Source organism: Pantherophis guttatus, chromosome 12 (genome assembly GCF_059756535.1).
Source record: "Pantherophis guttatus breed Tessera chromosome 12, ASM5975653v1, whole genome shotgun sequence".
Taxonomy (NCBI): Eukaryota; Metazoa; Chordata; class Lepidosauria; order Squamata; family Colubridae; genus Pantherophis; species Pantherophis guttatus.
Window position 1 is genome coordinate 13,073,041 of NC_142074.1, and position 22,384 is coordinate 13,095,424.

Genomic DNA, 22,384 nt, shown 5'->3' on the forward strand with positions numbered 1-22,384 from the left:
TGCAGTTAAGTACATTTATTTAAACAGATTTAAATTTATTTTACAATAATGCATCAGTGCATCATTTTATTAAAAGAGGAGGAAGCAGTTTACATAAAGGCATTCAAAATGATAGAAAATTAACCACTGCGATTGACATTTCTTTTTTTAAAACATGCACAGTTAATTCAATGTTGGCTTGTTCCTGCAGAGACATTTGAAGGGGAAGACCATGACTTGTAGGAAACAAGGATAGGTGCACCAGTTTTACTCTCTGCAGTATGCTGAGGAAAGCGAGCAGAGACTCCTCAGAAAACTAGGATGAGATCATAAAATGCCAACAACTCGGGGAAGATTTAAGAATCTTCCTATTTAAGATTCGTCCTCCTTTACATTATGCGCAAATGGGAGGCGGGGGGGTTAAAGTTTTTCACAAGTAATTTACGGCAGTTTGAGATTAAAAATTGGTTTTCAAATACTTCATGCTTCTCTATTAACTTTGTCCTTGGAAATCAGTAGCTTGGGGGAATTCCCACTCGGAGAACACCTGCCTCTTGTGTTTTTTGAGCTAGGCACAATAGCTCCACCATGCTCAAAGAGAAGAGGGCAGTCACCGAATCTTGCACAGGGTGTGATCCTTTGGAGGCGCTAAAACAGCTTTTAGAACACACCTCCGGAGATAAAGCCAGAGCAAAGTACCATAAAGTCGGAAAGGACCTTCCAAACTAGGCGAGAGGACGAACCCAAGACACACACAAAAAAAATCACGAATAGCAGCAATGTTTACAGCAACGTTAATACTATACATTTACCAGTCACTCAAGTTGAAAAGCAGAACCTCTTCACTCGCCCGACGAAAGGGCCGCAAAAGGAAGCTTCAAAGGGGAAAAAGCCACAGCCTGTCATGAGTTTTAAGAAAGGCACTGCAGGAAAAAGCCATTTTTAGTAAAAAAAAAAAAAAGCCGATCACATCTCTGGGCTGGGTCCGTGAGCAAGAACTCGGTTCGACTTCAGTGGTCACCACTCACCTCTTCCCCCCCCCCAAGGTCTACGGGGGGCCTTCAGCTCCCCCAACCTGCTCCACCAAGTAAAGTGCAAAGCATGAGGATGCAAATACTTAAAAGATACCTTGTCCATTGCCCTCCTCTCTCCTTCCACAGGAAGTCCTGCTCGTTTCGGAGAAAAAAAAAACATCCTTTGGGTTTTTGAAGGAGCATACCTTACAAGGCGATAAGGCAAAAAAGACTCTCGAGTGGTCCTGGAAGGATGAAGTGTGAGAAAAGTCCACAACTGGATGACATACATTCCTGTGGGCGCCTGTGTGTGCTTTCATGGGGTGGATTTGGCTCGGGCGGCTATTTCTACACGCACCTTGGCCAGGAGAGGCCCCCGCAGGCAGCCGACACAATGATGTAAATGATGACCTGTGGGGGGAGGAGGAAAGCATTTAGCAACTTTAGCATCCTCCACGTAGCGCCGCAGGAAAACAATTCGCAGGGCTAGCCGCCTTAGCGTGCAAAAGCCACCTATTTTTCCCTCGTTCAAATGGATGTTAAGCACGGTCACTCACGCCCTTGTCACCTCCCGGCTGGACTACTGTAATGCTCTCTACATGGGGCTCCCCTTGAAGAGCACTCGGAAGCTCCAACTGGTCCAGAATGCGGCTGCGCGGGTGGTTATATGCGCAACTCGTTGCGCCCACATGACACCTCTCCTGCGCGAGCTGCACTGGCTCCCGGTGGTCTTCCGGGTGCGATTCAAAGTGTTGGTTACCACCTTTAAAGCGCTCCATGGCTTAGGATCTGGGTACCTTCGAGACCGACTTCTGCCACCAGTAGCCTCCCACCGGCCAATTCGCTCCCACAGAGAGGGACTCCTCAGGGTGCCATCGGCCAAGTTATGTCGGCTGGCGACACCCATGGGGAGGGCCTTCTCTGTGGGAGCTCCTGCCCTGTGGAACGAACTGCCCCCGGAAATACGCAAGATCTCCGACCTCTGTGTGTTTTGCTGTGCCCTCAAGACCCTGCTGTTCCGCCAGGCAGGGCTATCTATGTAAATGATTTTAAATTGGGTGTTTTAAATTTTGGCTTTTAAATTTGGGCCGAAATTGTTTAATACTTTTAACTATTTTAAAACTGTTGTTTGTACCTTGTGTTTTTAATTGGCTGTACACCGCCCCGAGTCCTTCCCATAAGGGAAATAGATCTCTTGCGGCCCATTAATTCATTGACAAGCACAAGGATAAAAGGACATAAGAAGTAATTTCCCTTTTATAGCCACGCAGAGTTCCTCCCCTTCATACCGGTGGAGGGGAAAAAAACCCCCACAAACTTACGATGGATACGATGACAACTATGATGGTGAGCTTGAGGTTCTTCATGCACATTGCTCGGGCCAAGTTCCTACTGGTGGTTTTGAAAGTGACGGACTGGAAGAGTGAAAAGCACAGGAGAGGATTGAATGCAGACCCGCACCCAACACTTCATCAGCCTGTTCGGAAGACAATATCAGTTCCTCCCCACCAAAGGGATGCCGAGGTTAACTGTCGTTTTCATTCATATTTCCAGTGTATCTTCTGGAATGCCTTTTCAGTTTTTTTAAAGTCTCCTATCCAAATACCATACTTTTCAGAGTATAAAACACACTTTTTTCCCTCCTAAAAGAGGCTGAAAATTCGGGTGCGTCTTATACTCCGAATGTAGCCCTGCCCACCCGCCGGCCTCCGCGGGTCCTCTTCCTGGCTGCAGAGTGTGCCGCAGACAATGGCTTGTGTTTTTTGGGCTCCGCGCGTTGCGTTTTCAGCCTCCAAAGGTTCCGTTTGAGAGCCCTTCAAAGCTGTGGGGATTGCCAAAGCACATCGCCGCCGATCGCTGCCCGAAAATGCGATGCGTTTGGAGGCTGAAAATGTGACGCGCAGTGCCCAAAATGGCTACCCAGAACAGCCCCTTCCTTCTCTTACCCCTTCCGCGCTTTACCTGCTTTAGTTACTGGAGCTCCCTCCAACGATCAGCTGTGCTTTAGAAGCTGTTTTTTAGCCCCAACCAGCCCCAACCTCAAAACCAGTGAGCCAACTAATGTGCTGAAGCTGACCAGGCTAAGGACTAGCCAGATGAATATCTGGTAGGCAGAATTTTTTTTCCCCTAGTTTCCTCCCCCAAAACTAAGGTGCGCCTTATACTCCGAAAAATACGGTACTATGACCTTCAATATTACAGCAGAAATAACCACACTGCCCTCTGCTGGAGATTCTTGCCAGGCTTTGCTGGCATTCAGAACACAGGTAGTCCTCACTGAACGACTCTAATTGGGACTCTAATCACTAACCCACATGGTCGTTAAGCAAAATATCACGTGACTGCCTAACAACAGTAGTCCTGGCAATCCTACACAGTTCCTAGGGAGAAACGTGGATCCAAGCCATTGTCAGAAGAAGGCAAAGGACTGTTCCCATTTCAACCCCTCTGCCCCATCTCTCTCCTTTTGGCCGCCCCGCCCTGCCTGCCACTAGATTGGGTTCCGTGGGGCATGAGGGGCAGTTGTAAATGTAGACAGGCCCGAATGTTGTTCATGTGACTGCAGGGAAATGCAACAGTTAGGACTTCAAGGACTGATCGTAAGTTCATTCAGCAGTCATAACTTCAACCAGTTGCTGAATGAATGGATGTTAACAAGGAATACCGTATTCCCAACTGATTTTTTTTTTTTAGGCAATGTTATTCCCAAAAACAGCTGCCATTGCCTATGCTAGACTGGCTGATATCTCTCTGCAAGGTCAAAAGATTGCCAACCAGCACATGTTAATTTTGCTCTGCAAAGGGAAATATTTGGCTAGGTAAATGGAACTCTGGTGAAGAAACATCTGTCTCAAATACCAACATTAGAAGACGCTTTCCAAAAACACGTGCTCTACCTTCTAAAACACAACTAGTTCAAGACTTGTCTTGTATGCATTTCCTCCCCCACCAGTCCTGCAGGCCTCCCCTTAAGATAGAGCCGATCCTAAAGGATTCACCCCACCATCTTCAGAACTTACCGAATCCACAAGATTTTCCGTTTTGTCTATCAGCAGTTCCAGCTTTTCTCCTCTTTGAGCTACGAGATCTTGGATGAAAGGGAGAGCAATTATAAGCATTCCAATGGAGAAGCAACTCTCCCACGGTGTTTTCCTAAACCACAGAAGCTGAACAATAGCATTGTACTGTCCTCTGTTTCTGGCCCAGGTACTTGATTTAATTATGACTGGAGCAAGTTCCTTAATTAAGAGTTTGGGAGTCTGAGGCACCCCATAGAAGCTCATAGAGGATCCAGCAGATTGGGAAGCTAAAATACCTCTGCGGTTCAAGCAGGAACAGAAGAAAAGAAATGCAAATTACTTCTTTTGTTCCACCCAAACATTTATATCTAAATACTGTATTTTTCGGACTATAAGACACACTTTTTTTCTCTCAAAAGGGGGTGAAAATTTCTGTGCGTCTTATAGACCGAATAGTGCCGAAGCCCCACCCAGCTGCTGGCTGTTTTTTTGCCTCTGCATGCCCCATTTTCGGGGCTTTTTTGAGCCCGTTTTTGAGGTTTTTTTGAGCCCATTTTTGAGGCTTTTTTCAGCCCCTTTTCTAGGCTGTTTTTGACCCATTTTCAAGGCTTTTATTCAGCCTGTTTTCAAGGCTTTTTTGGCCAACTTTTTAGGGGAAAATTGCCTGAAAAAAACCTCAAAAACGGGCCAAAAAAAGCCTAGAAAACACAGAAAAAAGCCTAGAAAAGGGGCAGAAAAAAGGCTGGAAAAGGCCTGAAAAGGCCCCAAAACTTTTTTTTGTTGATTTCCTCTTCTAAATTTAGATGCGTCGTATAGTCTGAAAAATACGGTAAGTTGAAATGCAGTCCACCCACTTCCTGTCCCTTTCCCACTCATGCCCTTCCTCACAAATCATTTTCTTCTGCCATATCTGCCATAGGACATTGGCGTTCATGATGGTGATCCTATTTTTACCAACAGCCCATGATAAAGTGCTGCTGAGTTTCGTCCATACCAGTCGCTTAGATTTTGAAGCCATGGTGTTCTTCTGCCTGGACCTCGTTTGCCTTCAATTTTTCCCTGGAGGATTAAGTGAAGTATGCCGTATTTTTCCAGGTGTCTCATCACATGTCCGAAATATTCTAACTTTTGCTTTTTAATGGCTTTGATAATTTCCCTTAGCTTTCCCAGGTGGTTTATCACCTCATCCTTTCTGATTTTGTCAACCCAGCTTATACGTAACAGCCGCCTGTAAATCCACATTTCAAATACTTCCAATCCCTTCAAGTGGCTTTCTGTCAGAGACCAAGTCTCTATTCCACAAAGCATCAGCCCTTGCCAAATGCATCTACAGTGGTGTATAGGGGTTCAAATACACTTTTGTCACCCGTACCTATATTACGGACCATGATCCCTTTGAGTTCGTCCACCTGAGCCTGGGTCTCTACTATCTGGTCAGGACCTTTGTTCTCAGAGTGATATTTCTAAATGGAAGAAGAACAGAGGAAAACTAAATGCTTTGGAAAATCAAAGATGTGAATAAGCAGCAGAGACGAAACTTGGGGAGGTTATTTGTAAACCAAGTCTAGCTGAACAAACAAACAAAAACCCCTAACGTATAATAATGCAATCTTGTGATGCATCAGCACATCCAGGAGATAAAATAAAATTCTGCTTTTTTTTTTTTTTTTGGTTGCCTTAAGTGACATTTGCACCGTTTTTGGAGCCATATTTTAAGGAAGCCAAATTAAAGAACATGCAGAGTCCTGAACCGCTGTAGTGACTAGATGAGCTAAGTAAGTTTAGCAGCCCAGAAAGACAGCATTTAAGGAAGGTAGGATAGAAATCCTCAACAGCTACAAAGCTACCTTGTAGAACAGGGGTATCAAATTCGATCCCATCATGGGCCGTATCAGGATTATGTTTGCCCTTGGGGGGATGGGGTGGGTGTAGCCTGGTAGTCGTGGCTGACTGGGAGGGGTGGGGTGGCACAGGCCAGTCCATAACTGTCTCCAGGGCAGCCTTGAAGGACAACTCTGGGCCTATCACGGACTGGATCTGGTCCGCGGACCGCATGTTTCGACACCCCTGTTGTAGAATATTGAGCAGAGTTGGAGAGAACTAAATTATGGTTAAACATTAAATTGCCTAAACGGCAATACCTGCTCATTCATATCTCAGCAAGTGGTGAGCTCGTCTTCACTTAGAAGTGTTTAAAGTGAACTAAAACAATAAACACTTCCTTTCGTTTATGCTTTCTGACATAATCAGCTTGCACTTTTCAAGGAAAGCTAAAGGTTCCCCCCTTGCACATATGCGCTAGTCATTCCTGACTCTAGGGGGCGGTGCTCATCTCTGTTTCAAAGCCGAAGAGCCAGTGCTGTCCGAAGACGTCTCCATGGTCATGTGGCCGGCATGACTAAATGCCAAAGGTGCATGGAACACTTTACTTCCCACCAAAGGTGGTCCCTATTTTTTCTACTTGCATTTTTTACGTGCTTTCGAACTGCTAGGTTGGCAGAAGCTGGGACAAGTAACGGGAGCTCACCCCGTTATGCGGCACCAGGGATTCGAACCGCTGAACTGCCGACCTTTCGATCAACAAGCTCAGCTTCTTAGCCACTGAGCCACCGCGTCCCTTTCAAGGAAAGCTACAAGGATCCTATTTAAAATGAACATACCCGTTTCCCTATGAGTGGTTTTTAAAAGAGGCAACAATAATAATAATGCAGCCTCAAAAACGATCCTCCTGGGCTTTAAAGAAAACTGACCACCCGGTTTTAACTCAACACAGCCTGTCATCAGAAGATTAGACGGTCAACGTTCAGCTCCAGAAGAGGTAGGTGTGCGTAGTTCCGCTTTCCCCCAAAAGGAAGGATCTTCGCAATGATGGCACAGGATCTCACCAACTGTGCTGCCAAGACACTGGAAAACTCGCTGTTCATGGCGTAGGGCAGGGCGGTCTGTGCTCGAGACCCATAGGTGGTCTGGAACCTCTTCTTGATTTCATTCAGGAATGTGAAAGCCCGGGAACGCTCGAAGTTCTGAAGAGAGAGAACAAAACAGACAAGTGTTAAATGGAACACAAACAGCTTGGGACCCTTGCTTATCAATGGAGACCAAGTGGAGGAAGTGGCCAGTTTTTAAGTTTCTGGGTGTTATCATAAAAAGAGGACCTGACCTGGAGCACTTACATTGCAGCACTGGTCAAAAGGGCCCAGGAGAGATTATGCTACCTGAGACTTCTCAGGAAACGACAACTGAATGAAAAACTGCTGGTGGCCTTCTAACGCTGCACCAAAGAGAGTATTTTAACTTACTGCATCCGTGTATGGTTTGCTAATTGCACAGTGGCAGATAGGACAGCGTTCCAGAGGGTCAATGTCATTGCCCAGAGGATCATCGTTTGCTCTCTCCCCTCTTTGGAAGAGCTTTATAGCTCCCGCTGCCTTAAGAAAGTTCAAAACATCCTTAAAGAGCCATCTCATCCTGGGCAGCCTTTTTTTGAACTATTACCATCTGGCAGACGGTACAGGATAATAAAAAACAAGGACAAATAGGCTGGAAAAACAGCTTCTATCCCAGGGCAATAACCATATTGAATTCTACGGTACAGTGCAATATTGGGTTTTCAATTTCAATTATACAGAATATAAAGGATGTATATTTGTGTTTTGATTTTTATAGTTATAATGTACACTGAAGACGGCATTTAATTTCATTGTACCAGGTGCAATGACAATAAACTAAACAAAACTAAAACTAAAACTAAAACTAAAAAACTAAAACTAAAAAACTAAAACTAAAAAACTAAAACTAAAACTAAAACTAAAACTAAAACTAAAACTAAACTAAACTAATTTCCCGCAGAAAAATAAAGTAGATAGTGAATTACTAGAAAGGACAGAAATAGATCTAAGAACTTTATCTAAGCAGGAAGTAGCAGGGACAGATAACAAATTACTGTCAGAACTGCCACCTTGTTTTAGGCTTGCTACCTGCCAGTCTGCCAATCTGCACTTTGGGGGCAGAGAGTGGGATCGGGGGGTGGGGAGACCAAGGACTCATCGTACCTTCTAGAGACACAATGTCAGCCGGATCTCCAGCATGGGAATCTACTTTGATGCATGCTTGCTATTGGCTGGGAAGGTGGGGGGGAGGGGGGGCACGGCATTTGGGTTGGGGAAGTGAGCTGGAGGTGTAGTCCCATGTGAACTAAAAGGGAGAGTTGTTCTCAAGAATTACTACGCCACTGAGTGGAGTTGTTTACACCCTGTCAAGGCCAACCGTCTTGGGACTTCAGATGGGCGAAATACCTGAAGATGAGCTTCACATCATCATCATACTGGACGTTGATTGGACACTCAGCAAGGGAACCCTGGGGGGAGGGGTTGGGGAAACTTTCAATCTGTAACTTTTGCGCGTTTTGAATCAGATCTTGCCTTGCTTTTGCTGCTATCATTTCAAACTCAGTAAATAAGTACTCCTTCTCTTAACTCAATGGAGTTGGGGGTTTTCTTTCTTGGGTTTTGAACGGAGGCAGGCCTGACACACAATTTCAAGGTTGCCCAGCTGGGAACATCATGCAGCTCCTCACCGCCTAATCTTAAATTGAAGAGACCGTTCAAAAATTGTTTTTTTTTTAATATGATTGGACAATGGGGGAAAGGGGGAGAACCAGCAATGAGAAGGGACAAAGGGGGAAAAAGTTAAACCGGGAAAGCTTTGTCGAGCGAACTTCAATTCTAGCTTTGCTATACTGTAATCCACTTGGCCTTTAGTAAAGTAAACCTTTCACAGCAAATTGAGTCAAGGGTCATTCTTGCTTAAGGGACCAAGACTGAAATTACTCTGCTAACAGCAAAGCCGTTTTCAGTCCGCCATTGTTTCTTGGAAGGAAATAATACTTATCACAACGAAAGAATGCAAAAGCAAATTGTTTCAGCACAGCTGCCGTGGTTCCCTGAAAATAAGACCCTGCCTTATATTTTTTTTTGAACCCCAAAATAAGTGCTTGGCCTTATTTTTGGGGAGGTCTTATTATTTTGGGGCAAGTGGAGCAAGGCGGGGCTCCTCTTGCCGTCTTACCTGATTTCCAGCTCTGTCTCCCTAACCCTAACCAGAGGAAATGGGGGAGACCGGCTGTGCATGCATTTAAATATTTTCAGGGAGGGCTTATTTTCGGGGAGGGGGCTTATTTTAGCACATGCGCTCAAGAGCCCAATTGAGCTTATTATCAGGGGATGTCTTATTTTCGGGGAAACGGTACATCCCAAGGGTATATCCCAAGTTTCTAGCAACCCACCGTTACAGAGTACAAATTTTTACCAATTTTGCAATTCCCCATTGTAGCTTTCTCAGTACTTACATCGTCTGTGATGCAGAGGTATATAATCCGGTCCTGACAGATATAGTGGAACAGATAACTGAGGGGAAAAGAAGACACCGAATACGTTTTCTGAATAGTGGTATAAGCATTCCAAGATTATTTGCACGTCAGTTGAAATGGGCATGCAAACCCTTTTCTTTCCTGCTCTCTTCCCCAGCCCAGCAGCCAAATGGCTCTTTTCATTTCCATCCCGTTATTGGGTTTCCATCGATTTTTGTTTTCCTGTCCTTTCCCCAGAAAATACTCACTTTCCGTGCGAGTAAGTGAGCTTGTTGTTTTCGGAAGGTATCTTGGCCAGGATCTGCTCTGTAACCTCCAGGAAATTGCCTCCACACCAGGCATGCTTGGCCAGGATGGTGGAGCCCCTGGCTACAACAGCAAACAGGATCGCCATCGCTGGAGGTTGGCTGTGGGGACAAGAGACACAGAATGAAGGTGCTTCTCCACAGATTGAAGCAGGACCACCGCAGCGTAACACAGTATGTGCCCCTATCATGTATGCCAGGGGTGGGCAACTGTGGCCCTTTTACAACCTGTGGACTTCAACTCCCAGAATTCTAGGAGTTGAAGTCCACAGGTTGTAAAAGGGCCACAGTTGCCCAACCCTGATGTATGCAGCTGGAAAAGGCAAAAACCACCCTATGCAGAAATTCTATGAGAAGACAGTTTCCCCCCCTTTTCAAGATCCATGGAAAAGCAGTCCTGTTCAACCATAATCAATAGGCCCATTTTAAATGGACTTCTGTCTTATCAGTGACTTGTAAATTCCTGTCACCTAAAGCACTCTTGATGCGGGTGAAGGAGGAGAGTGCAAAAGTTGGCTTGAAACTCAACATTAAGAAAACTAAGATCATGGCTCCCGGCCCTCTCAATTCCTGGTAAATAGATGAGGAAGAAATGGAGGTAGTGACAGATATTATTTTCCTGGGCTCCAAGATCACTGGAGATGGGGACTGCAGCCAAGAAATTAAAAGACGCTTGCTCCTGGGGAGGAAAGCTATGGCAAATCTAGACAGCATACTAAAAAGCAGAGACATCACCCTGCCAACAAAAGTGCGTATAGTCAAGGCTATGGTTTTCCCAATTGCAATGGATGGCTGTGAAAGTTGGACCATAAGGAAGGCTAAACACCAAAGAATTGAGGCCTTTGAACTCTGGTGCTGGAGAAGACTCTTGCTCTGAGTCCCTTGGACTGCAAGGCGATCCAACTGGTCAGTCCTAGAGGAGATCAACCCTGAATGCTCTTTGGAAGGCCAGATCCTGAAGATGACACTCAAATACTTTGGCCTCCTAATGAGAAGGAAGGACTCCCTGGAGAAGAGCCTAATGCTGGGAAAGATGGAGGGCAAAACAAGAAGGGGACGACAGAGAACGAGGTGGCTGGATGGAGTCACTGAAGCAGTCGGCGTGAGCTTAAATGGACTCTGGAAGATGGTAGAGGACAGAAAGGCCTGGAGGAACATTGTACATGGGGTTGTAATGGCTCGGACACAACTTCACAACTAACAACAAAACATGTGCACTCCCAAAAGATACAGGTAGTCCTTGATTTACCACCGTTCATTTAGTGACCGTCAAAGTTACGACAGCATGGAAAAAAAGTGACCGGTTTTTTTGCACTTACAACTGTTGCAGGATCCCTATGGTTAGGTATCAAAATTCAGATGCTTGGCAACTGACTCATATTTATGACGGTTGCAGCGTCCCAGGGTCGTGTGATCACCTTGGGCGAACTTCTGACCGGCCAAGTCAATGGGGAAGCCAGATTCAGAGATTCGCTTAACTGGGGCAAAACTCACTTAACCACCGTTTTGCTTAGCAATAGAAATGCCGGGCTCCATTGTGGACGTAAATCGAGGACTGCCTGCACACGTACCCAGATTAACAGGTTTTGCAGGATACACTGCATTGCCGGAATAAGTAGAGAGGAGAGGAAAGGAAGCACATAATTACACTGGCAGTTGCTTCCACTGAAATGCAGGCCAGGGATCAAAGTATAGGGCAATGTCCTAACAGGTGCATTCCACTCTGTCTGTTTTGGTTCTGTGCCACATCAGTGGTAGCAACAGTGGCTTTGGATGTCCACGTTCTCTGCAAGAGGCCAGATCATTCCTTCAAGTAATCAAAGAGCAGCTGCCATATTGCTTTAAAGCAGGGGTCTCCAACCTTGGCAACTTTAAGACTAAGCAAAGCTGGCTGAGGAACTCTGGGAGTTGAAGTCCATAAATCTTAAAGTTGCCAAGGTTGGAGACCCCTGCTTTAAAGGCCAATTTTAGTCATAGGCCACTACATGAAATTTACACAGGGCAAGATGCAAGATTATCTAGTCAGTGCTCACCGAGTTAATATTATTAAATACTTGTTCATGTTTAAGTGGAGGAATTCCCTTTAAAACTGACTGCCCTGTTCCTCCCAGTGTTGGCTCTATGGTTTTATGGCCGTGATGACTAAAGTAGCTACACAAACATCGTCAGATGTGGGTAACGTAACTAGTAACAACAGTTATCTTTGTTCTTATGAGCCCAGAAGAATATTAGGGCCTTGGGCCTGTTTACCTGGTCAGGTGAATATATGAGAGATAAGCAACAAAGCGGGGGTCCCCTACCCCTGGTCCTTGGACTGGCACCGGTCCACGCAAACAACAGGGATGCAGGGCTGTCTGCATCCACGAGATGCAGGCAGCCCACAAAACCATGCCCCCTCCGGTCCGTGAAAAAAGCTCTCTCCATGGAACCGGTCCCTGCTACCGAAAAAGCTGGGGGCCACTGCCGTAAGGCAGATGCTCAGTCTGGGAATAACAATACATACAGATTCCCTTGTAGGGACTTGGTGGTTATCTCCCATCATTGTTTAAAATATTAAGGCTATAAGCATGAAGTTATATTTGGAGAAGGGCGGTATAGAAATTGAAACAAATAAATAAAAATAAATATTACCCAGGAAAGTGGCTCTCCCGTGGTCTGTTGCAGCCTATCGTACCATGAAATGAATGCAGTTTCTAAGGGCTTATCAGATCTAAAATCATGCAAGAAAAATAAAATGTAATCTCTCAGTTCCACAGGGTAATTCAATACGAGGTACATCCATGCACGGGAGAGAAATATTGCTGCCGTTAAAAGTCACTGAATGCAGATTTCCAGATCTTTGAAACTTTGGTTAACCAGAGATTTATGCTCACTCAAGTGTACTTCATTAACACGCTAGAATTAATTCGAACTCATGAGCGGCCAAATCTTATTCTGCTACAGAATAAGGCATTACAGCGGAAGAAATACAGGTGTGGTGGGGGAGCAGTGAAAGAGTAAACTGCATTATCGGCTTCCATTCCACTTTTCAGTTCCTTCCTAAAAGATAACAGTATTACAACATGCTCAGGAACCACAAGATCAGTTCTTACAGATGTCGTACAAATGCTTGGCTTTTTCACGCTTCCCAGGGTAATAGATCAGAGCCCCGTTTGCGCAACAACGTCTCACATATTTGAAATCGTTGCCGTCCCCCTGTAAATGTTTAGCAAAGCTGTGTTCCATTTATCTTCTACTTTTTTTTTTTTTTTGCATACACTTCTGGAAGGGAGTTAGAAAGCCTTCAGTGTAGTCCTAGATCCCTGTTGCTCAAGGTGACTAAGCAAAAAAAAAAAAAAAAGTTTTTCCTTACTTACTTTGACCAAACTTTTTTATGCCTTCCCTACATTGCTAGTTTTATTCGCTTTTATTCTATGCCCAACTTCTTTCCAGATTGTGTTCTTATCTAAATAAGAAACGATTCGCTCTGCGGAACAAAAGAAGCAGTGTGGTTGTTCCTTGAATGTTGCAAACTTTTCCAAATAAATCCTAGCTGACTCCTCTTCCGAAGAAAATAATAATAAAAAAAAAACCTTTCCCTGTGATCTCTCTGTCCTCAAAAATATAGTGAGGGACATGATCTCACTACTATTTTATCAATCCATATCCGTCCCTCTTATCTCAGTGAAAAAAAAAACTGCAAGAAACTGCAAATTCTGCTCTCCTTCCCTCAAGGGTGTGCTTTTCATCCCGCCCAAAAACCCCCAACCACCTTTTCTACAAAACTTGCAATTATCATCTCTTAAAACAGGGCTCTCCAAACTTGGCAACTGTAAGCCTGGAGGACTTCAACTCCCAGAATTCCCCAGCCAGCAAAGTTGGCTGGGGAATTCTGGGAGTTGAAGTCCGCCAGGCTTACAGTGGCCAAGGTTAGAAACCCCTGGCTTAAAATCACATCCTTACTGAATAGATCTAGGTAGCCTGATAAAAATAACCTTCCTTCCTTCCCCCAGGTCAGATCTGACTACAAGACCTTCTGCACAGAGACCAGCTTTCTCACGTTGTGCAAAACGCTACAACTGACTTCCTCCCCGCAAAAAGCCCAAATTTGAAAGTCAGTGTTTCTCAACCTTGGTAGCTTGAAGATGGGTGGACTTCAACTCCCAGAATCCCCCAGCCAGGGCTGCTGGGTGGGGGATTCTGGGAGTTGAAGTCCACCCATCTTCAAGCTACCAAGGTTGAGAAACACTGCTGTAAGTCATTGTGAACATTTGTAAGTAATCGCTTTATGTCAAGTTTCTTCAATCTGCCACACTTTAGTCGTAGCTGCTTTTTGATTAAAAGATAAAAGACTCGCATAATTTATTAATTATTAACCTTATATGTCACCTGTACGCCACAACTCTAGAAGGAAGTGAAAAAAGGAATGGTAGAAGAATGAAAGATGGTATTGACCATGGACTGGATGGAAGAGAGCCGCAACCCATATCAACCATTAACACCAGTCAATGGTATTTGTGATGCATTTTTAAATGTCCAGTTGACTGAGTTTCATGTTTAATGAATAAAGCATATAATGATCATCATCATCATCATAATTTTTTGAACTTTTTTTTGAATGTCCAGTTGACTGAGTTTCATGTTTAATGAATAAAAGATAATAATAATAGTACATTTTAAGAAGGTACTTGGTTGATACCTAGGATGCTTGCAGCAACCCGTATCAACCATTAGCACCAGAGTCAATGGTATTTGTGATGAATATTTGAATGTTCAGTTGACTTGAGTTTCACGTTTAATGAAGTAAATTATTATTATTATTATTATTATTATTATTATTATTATTAACTTGGTTGATACCTAGGATGCTGGCAGCAACCTGTATCAACCATTAGCACCAGAGTCAATGGTATTTGTGATGTATATTTGAATGTTCAGTTGACTGACTGAGTTTCACATTTAATGAAAATAATAATAATAATAATAATAATAATAATAATAATAATAATAATAATGTCGACCACCTGATCAGTGGGTGCAGCAAAATCTCACAAACTGACTACCTACAATGCCATGACCGTGTTGCTAAGATAATTCACTGGAAATTGTGTCAGAAGTTTGGATTTGAGTACAGCAAAAACCACTGGGAACATCAGGTTGAGAAAGTTTTAGAGAAGGAGAAACTCAAGATCTTGTGGGACTTTAGGATTCAGACTGACAGGCACTTGGTCCACAACACACCTGACATAACAATAGTTGAAAAGAAAAAAGTATGGTTCATTGACATTGCAATACCTGGTGATGCAAGGATTGAAGATAAGCAGCAAGAAAAAATCACAAAGTACCGGGACTTACAAATTGAAGTTGAGCGACTGTGGAAAAAGAAATCGTGTGTTGTCCCGATTGTAATTGGAGCCCTCGGAGCAATACCCAAAGGGCTACCCCGCTATTTAGAAATTCTAAATTTGCCGGACTTGAACATTTTGACTCTACAAAAAACCACCTTACTCGGAACAGCTTACATCCTCCAATGATACCTTAACAGTTCCTAGGTCCTTGGTTAGGACTCGAGCTGCTGAGCTATTAACCAGCCTCAAAGGCTGTGAATCTCACTAAAGATTAAATAATAATAATCATCATCATCATCATCATCATCATCATCATCATCATCATCATCATCATCACAACCAGGTCAGCCCTCGGCCCCTTGTGCCAAGCCAGCCTGCCTGCCATTGGAGGCCAGGGCCCTGGCTGAGAGGACCAAGCAAGAGAGACCCCGCAAGGGCAGAGGGGCGGGAAGGGCTCTGAGAGGGGTGTGTGTGTGAGAGAGAGAGAAAACCGGGTTCAAGCCCCTCCTCGGCCACAGAAACCATTTTTTTGGGTTGGGAGGGAGCGTCCTACTTCGCAGGGAGGTTGTTAGGGGTTGGGGGAGCAAAGCGGAGTCTAAGTATGCGGGGTGGGGGGGCAGGCCTCCCCAGGGTTGCCATGGCGACAGGGCGTCGACCTGCCAGGCGACCATTGCTGCCACGACCCCCTGCGGACCCCCCCCCGCCCACCACGGTCCACCCCCCCTCAGCTCCTTGCAGGCGCAGGCGCAGAAGGCAGCGCTCTCTTACCTTGCTGGGCGCCCGCCGAAAGCCCCGTTTCTTCGCCTCCCCCCCCCTTTCCTCCCCGCCTCTCGGTTCTCCGTTCACCCGAAGACAACCAAGGCCACGTGAGCTTCCGCCGCAAGGCCGCCAAGGCTTCTGGGACAGCGAGTCCGGCCGCAAGAGACGAAGACCCGCGTCGCTTGCTGGGAAGCGTAGTTCTTTCGCGCGGGTGGGGGTGAGGGAGGGAGGAGAAGGCGGAAGTAGCCACCGATTGGACCATTGGGAAGGAAGGAAGGAAGGAAGGAAGGAAAGAAACTCGCGCCCGGGAGGCTTTTTAACGCCTTCGTTGCCGAGGCGTTTCCCCCAGGAACGCTTCTTGTTTGGAAACAAGAGTGGGGAGGGGGAAACGGATTCCTGACTTGGAGACTACGACTCCCGGCATCCCCTACGCTCCACAGCGCGCATGCGGGAAAGATGGGAGACGAAGAGGAGAAGCAGCAGCCGCGCGTGCTGCAGATGGTAAGCCTGGGCCTTCTTCTTCCTATTATTCCTATTATTCCTATTATTATTCCTATTATTATTCCTATTATTATTCCTATTATTATTATTATTATTATTATTATTATTATTATTATTATTATTATTATTATTATTATTATTATTATTATTATTATTATTAGAATTTCTATACCGCCCTTCTCCCGAAGGACTCAGGGCGGTGAACAGAATAAGATTTCATATACATATAATAATTTTTTTTTTTTTTTTATAAACAGTAAATAATAAATTTACAACTTGGTGTATCTGCTAAGACCTTGGCATAGAATTTAGATGTTTATGTGCTTGGGTTTTTTATTTATTTATTTATTTATTTAATTAATTTTATATGCCGCCCTTCTCTGGAGACTCAGGGTGGCTTACAGTGCGTTAAGCAATAGCCTTCATACTTTTGTATATTTATACAAAGTCAGCTTATTGCCCCCACAAACTGGGTCTTCATTTCACCTACCTTAGATAGATAGTCATCTGCCTATCATCTATATCTATCTGTCTGTCTATCTTTCTATATGTAGCTCTCTCTCGTCTGTCTGTCTATCATCTATCTATCTTCCTATCACCGCTATCTCTCTCATATCTGTCTATATTTATCTATCGTCTGTCTATCTTTATTTATTTATTTATTATTCGTATTTCTATGCCGCCCACTCTCCGAGGACTCTGGGCGGCTTACACCAAAGACAGTATACTAAATAGCATATTGCCCCCAACAATCTGGGTCCTCATTTTACCCACCTCGGAAGCATGGAAGGCTGAGTCAACCTTGAGCCGGTGAGATTTGATCCGCTGATCTGCTGAACTAGGAGTCAGCTGCAGTACTGCACTCTTAACTACTGTGACACCTCGGCTCATCATATGTATATGTATCTCTCTCTTGTCTGTCTGTCTATCATCTATATCTGTGTCTATTATCTATCTATCCATCACCTCTATCTCTCTCATGTCTGCCTGCCTGCCTGCCTGCATCTCTGTCTCTCTCTCGTCTGTCTGTCTATCATCTATCTATCTATCTATCTATCATCTACCTACCTATCTATCTATCTTCCTATCACCTCTCTCATTTCTGCCCATCTATATCCATCTGTCATCTATCCATCACCTCTATCTCTCTCATGCCTGCCTGCCTGCCTGACTACCTCCATCCATCCATCCATCCATCCATGTCTGTCTCTCTGTCTGTCTATCTATCTATCTATCTGTCTATCTATCTATCTATCTTCCTATCACCGCTATCTCTCTCATATCTGTCTATATTTATCTATCGTCTGTCTATCTTTATTTATTTATTTATTATTCGTATTTCTATGCCGCCCACTCTCCGAGGACTCTGGGCGGCTTACACCAAAGACAGTATACTAAATAGCATATTGCCCCCCAACAATCTGGGTCCTCATTTTATCCACCTCGGAAGGATGGAAGGCTGAGTCAACCTTGAGCCGGTGAGATTTGATCCGCTGATCTGCTGAACTAGGAGTCAGCTGCAGTACTGCACTCTTAACTACTGTGACACCTCGGCTCATCATATGTATATGTATCTCTCTCTTGTCTGTCTGTCTATCATCTATATCTGTGTCTATTATCTATCTATCCATCACCTCTATCTCTCTCATGTCTGCCTGCCTGCCTGCCTGCATCTCTGTCTCTCTCTCGTCTGTCTGTCTATCATCTATCTATCTATCTATCTATCATCTACCTACCTATCTATCTATCTTCCTATCACCTCTCTCATTTCTGCCCATCTATATCCATCTGTCATCTATCCATCACCTCTATCTCTCTCATGCCTGCCTGCCTGCCTGACTACCTCCATCCATCCATCCATCCATCCATGTCTGTCTCTCTGTCTGTCTATCTATCTATCTATCTGTCTATCTGTCTATCTTATCACCTCTCTCTCTCTCTCATAGGTCTGTCTGACTGTCTCTCTCTCTTTCTGCTCCTGGGTCTTTTAAGGGCTAATGTAGCAGGGAGAAATCTATCGGGTGAAGCTTTCACTTTGGCTTTTTAGTTATTCAAAAACTATCCTCCTTGCCATCTTCACAATTAGCAATTGCCATGGCTACTAAGCAAGGTGGTTGTTGAGTGAGTTTTACTGTGAGTGAGTGAGTCCCATTTTACGACTGCTTTGCCAATGTTGTTAAGTGAATCACTGCCCTTGTTAATGAATCTGGCTTCCCCCATTGGCTTTGCTTGTCGGGAGCTGGGTGGGGAAGGTCGAAAAAGATGATAAATGACCCTGGGACAGTAAAACTGTCATAAACACATCCCAGTGGCCAAACACCCAAATTTTGATCATATGGCCCTGGGGATGCTCCAACAGTCGCCACTGAAATACAGTTAGGAGTCCCTTTTTTTTCAGTGCCGTTGTAACTTCAAACAAATGATTGTAAGTCGAGGACTTTGATAGCTGGGAATCAGGATAGATAAAAATCGATGATTTTTTTAAAAAATCAGATTTTTCTATTTAAATCGGGGTTTTTTAAAATTTAAATCGGACTTGTTTTTATTTTTATCAAATTTATTTTAATAAAATGCTTTTGGAATGAAAGTCTATCTAAAGATAGTTTTCTATTTAAGATACATTAATAATTGAGTTTATTCAGCATGAAATGGAGCTTAATTATGTAGCACGAGGCTGTTGATTCTGCAACACTGCGACTATCGGTGAGTCAACAGCGGGTCAGAGAAGGAGCCACTGCGGGACAAAGATGACAATTGCTCTTTAAAAATTACGATTTAAATTGAGTTGATTTAAATCGAACCTTTTTACTAGTGATTTAAATCATGATTTAAATCGTGATTTAAATCGACTTGATTTAAATCAAATCCACCCTGTGGGGAAAGGATGGATGGATAGAGAGAAGAAGTAGAAGAAAGGAAAAAGTGTTCCACCATCTAACATAGGTGTGCTTCTCTCAAACCATTTTTTGCTCCTCAGCTTTTACCTTCCATCTTCTGACTTTTTTTCCTCCTCTTCCTCTGTCTGTAGGTACGAGCCGAGGGGTCGGATAAGAGCTGTGTCACGTTTGTGCTCAACAAGGAAGATCACACCCTCGGCAATTCTTTGAGATACATGATTATGAAAAAGTGAGTGTAAGGTTCTGTTGCAGGGTTGCAACAGATATGATAGCATATATCCATTTGAGGTATGCTGTAAAACTTGGACCATAAGAAAGGCTGAGTGCCAAAGAATGGAGGCCTTTGAACTCTGGTGCTGGAGAAGACTCCTGCTCTGAGTCCCTTGGACTGCAAGGCGATCCAACCGGTCAGTCCTAGAGGAGATCAACCCCGACTGCTCTTTAGAAGGCCAGATCCTGAGGATGAAACTCAAATACTTTGGCCACCTAATGAGAAGGAAGGACTCACTGGAGAAGAGCCTAAATGCTGGGAAAGATTGAGGGCAAAAGAAGAAGGGGATGACAAAGAACGAGGTCGCTGGATGGAGTCACTGAAGCAGTCGGCGTGAGATTAAATGGACTCCAGAGGATGGGAGAGGACAAGAAGGCCTGGAGGAACATTGTCCATGGGGTCATGATGGGTCGGACACGATTTCGCAACTAACAACAACAACATTTGAGTACTAAAAATAGAGCCAAACCTTTCCTGGTGTATGATTTTCAGAGCACCAGCCAAAGAGAGAGCATTGTTTGATTTTTTTTCCCCCCCTCTGCCTCTGTCACAATCTTCTCTTTCTTTCCCTGCAGCCCTGAAGTCGAGTTTTGTGGTTACAGCATCACCCATCCCTCAGAAAGCAAAATCAACTTCCGCATCCAGACCAGAGGTGAGAGCACTCAGCTCTTATTTATTTATTAGTCATATTTCTATGCCGCCCACTCTCTCTGGGCGGCTTACACCAATAGACAGTATACTAAATAGCATATTGCCCCCAACAATCTGGGTCCTCATTTTACCCACCTTGGAAGGATGGAAGGCTGAGTCAACCTTGAGCCGGTGAGATTTGATCCGCTGATCTACTGAACTAGCAGTCAGCTGAAGTAGCTGCAGTACTGCACTCTAACCACTGCGCCACCTCGGCTCATTCCATCGGCTCGGCCCTCTTCTTTCCTGGAGGGCCCGGCCAGCTTCTTCCTTTCATGAGAAACCTCGTGCTCCTGCTATTTCAGATCACGAGCTCCGTTGCCCTAGGGAAGCTTGTCTTTCCAGAACGATGACAGGTCACTGTCCATTGACGGGCAAGGAGGGAGCGATTCTGCACTGATTTGCCATTAAACCACAGCACGAGGATTGTGTCTATAGAAGAGCTGCATAGAAAGTTCAGCTTCTGGTATAGCTAAATCTTTTTTGGCCTCCTGTGTGCACTACAGTAGTGGCCAAAATTGTGGAAACCTTTTGGGAAAATGTTATGTACTGCCAAGAAAATTATGTGGATATGTCCATAAAGTCAGAACCATTTGGCCGGCATTTAGTCATGCCGGCCACATGACCACGGAGACGTCTTCGGACAGCGCTGGCTCTTCAGCTTTGAAAGGGAGATGAGCACCGCCCCCTAGAGTCAGGAACAACTAGTACATATGTGCGAGGGGAACCTTTACCTTTACAAGCTGTGAATGATATAGGGAAGAAAGTAATAAACTAAATAACATATCCGGGGGTCCCCCCTTCCCCTGAAGAATGGCAGCATCACGATAGGGATCTGACAATTGCTAAGTGCAGTGATTGCTCTGAGAATTATACATAAAATGCATATATGAAATGGATTGCCTCTTCAGATGCTACAAAGCTATTAAGTGTGCAGCCTGCTTTGGATAACTTGGTTGTTTGTCATGGACGACCAAGAATTGCATGCAAGGGTATATGCCGAATATATAGGCAGCAAAAACTGCAGGTCCAGAAGGTCAAATCACCGTTAATCAGTGCCTTGCACCCTTGCATGACACAAATCCGAAGGGGCAGGTCTTTGTTTGCACTGGACTGGCTGCCATCTTGACTTTTTTGCCTTCCTTTTGACTACTGTAAACAGGCAAGGAGATGAACTGGTGGGAAATGCAGGGGGCTCCGCTTCTTTTCTGGTCTTCTATGCTCATGAGAGAAGGTTTTTTTTTTTTTTAAAAAAAATGCAGCCTAATAATTACTGTTTACATTAACTAATTTACAAGGGAAAGACATGAATTGGAGGATAAGTTATTTTTATCCTATTGGGGCCATTGGGGGATTTATATTGATTCTAGCGTTGCTATTTCATGATTTTGACAATCTTATTGATGCCACCTGATGATGGGTAAAGGTAAAGGTTCCCCTTGCACATATGTGCTAGTCGTTCCTGACTCTAGGGGGCGGTGCTCATCTCCGTTTCAAAGCCGAAGAGCCAGCGCTGTCGGAAGACATCTCTGTGGTCATGTGGCCAGCATGACTAAATGCCAAAGGCGCACGGAACGCTGTTACCTTCCCACCAAAGGTGGTCCCTATTTTTCTACTTGCATTTTTTACGTGCTTTCGAACTGCTAGGTTGGCAGAAGCTGGGACAAGTAACAGGAGCTCACCCCATTACGCGGCACTAGAGATTTGAAACGCTGAACTGCCAACCTTTCGATTGACAAACTCAACTTCTTACCCACTGAGCCACCGCGTCCCTTTTCTGATGATGTGAGCAACATAGAAATAATACAAATAAAATGGATCTTTTCTCTGATCGCACAGGAGGCCTACCTGCTATAGACGCATTCCAGAAGGGACTGGAAGACCTTATGGGTGTCTGCCAACACGTGCTTAACACGTTTGAGGTGAGTCAGAGCAATGTGCCTGTCAGAGAAGTGTATAACATCTAGATAAAGGGAATACAGAAGGCTTGCACAGCTGGCATGTAGAGCCCTCTCTGTGAACACGCAAGCCATTGCCCAGCTCAGCTATAACGTGTATGCACGCACGCGAGCCTCCCGCCGGCCAGTTAATTTTTGGCATGCATGGGGGGGCAGGGCATATGCAGGAGACGTGCACATGCGCGGGGGGGTCGGCACATGCGTGGGGGATGGGCGGAGTGCAGGGGAGTGTGGCATGCCCCCCCCCCCACGGCCCGTTTTTGGGCCCAGGAGGCTGCAGTGAGGTCTGCTAGGCC

The 22,384-nt window shown here is 44.7% G+C and overlaps 2 protein-coding genes across 5 annotated transcripts in view; one reads left to right on the forward strand and one right to left on the reverse strand.

The window, feature by feature from the left end:
• On the reverse strand, positions 1–15,988 carry VAMP7 (vesicle associated membrane protein 7). 4 transcript variants are annotated; one of them, XM_087877425.1, is made up of 10 exons: positions 15,781–15,988; positions 14,960–15,036; positions 12,317–12,395; positions 9,629–9,787; positions 9,360–9,417; positions 6,898–7,035; positions 5,385–5,475; positions 4,013–4,080; positions 2,315–2,407; positions 1–1,403 (listed from the first exon to the last, which is right to left on the reverse strand). In XM_087877425.1, exons 4-10 carry the CDS (start codon positions 9,772–9,774, stop codon positions 1,341–1,343), a joined length of 657 nt encoding a protein of 218 aa, XP_087733551.1. In that variant the 5' UTR covers positions 9,775–9,787; positions 12,317–12,395; positions 14,960–15,036; positions 15,781–15,988; the 3' UTR covers positions 1–1,340. The 4 variants fall into 4 exon arrangements, with proteins under 4 accessions (XP_087733551.1, XP_060548086.1, XP_087733552.1 ...); XM_060692103.2 differs by lacking the exon at positions 14,960–15,036 and having other exon boundaries at positions 15,781–15,978; XM_087877426.1 differs by lacking the exon at positions 12,317–12,395 and having other exon boundaries at positions 15,781–15,978.
• LOC117669524 (DNA-directed RNA polymerases I and III subunit RPAC2-like) overlaps positions 15,905–22,384 on the forward strand; it is a 12,243-nt gene continuing 5,763 nt past the window's right edge. The window contains exons 1-4 of the mRNA XM_034424042.3: positions 15,905–16,272; positions 19,301–19,398; positions 20,016–20,092; positions 21,970–22,052. Coding sequence (XP_034279933.1) covers positions 16,228–16,272; positions 19,301–19,398; positions 20,016–20,092; positions 21,970–22,052 — 303 coding nt within the window. The 5' untranslated portion in view covers positions 15,905–16,227. The remainder of the gene's footprint in view (positions 16,273–19,300; positions 19,399–20,015; positions 20,093–21,969; positions 22,053–22,384) is intronic.

What these genes read in the sequence shown, in the direction of transcription:
- VAMP7 (XM_087877425.1), bottom strand. Translation starts at nt 9,774, where the DNA reads ATGGCGATCCTGTTTGCTGTTGTAGCCAGGGGCTCCACCATCCTGGCC. An exon ending in GATCATGGTCCGTAATATAG is followed by an intron (nt 4,081 to 5,384) that starts GTACGGGTGACA and finishes CTTTCATCCAAG; the next exon opens with ATCTCGTAGCTCAAAGAGGA. An exon ending in TAGTTGTCATCGTATCCATC is followed by an intron (nt 1,404 to 2,314) that starts GTAAGTTTGTGG and finishes CTCCCCCCACAG; the next exon opens with GTCATCATTTACATCATTGT.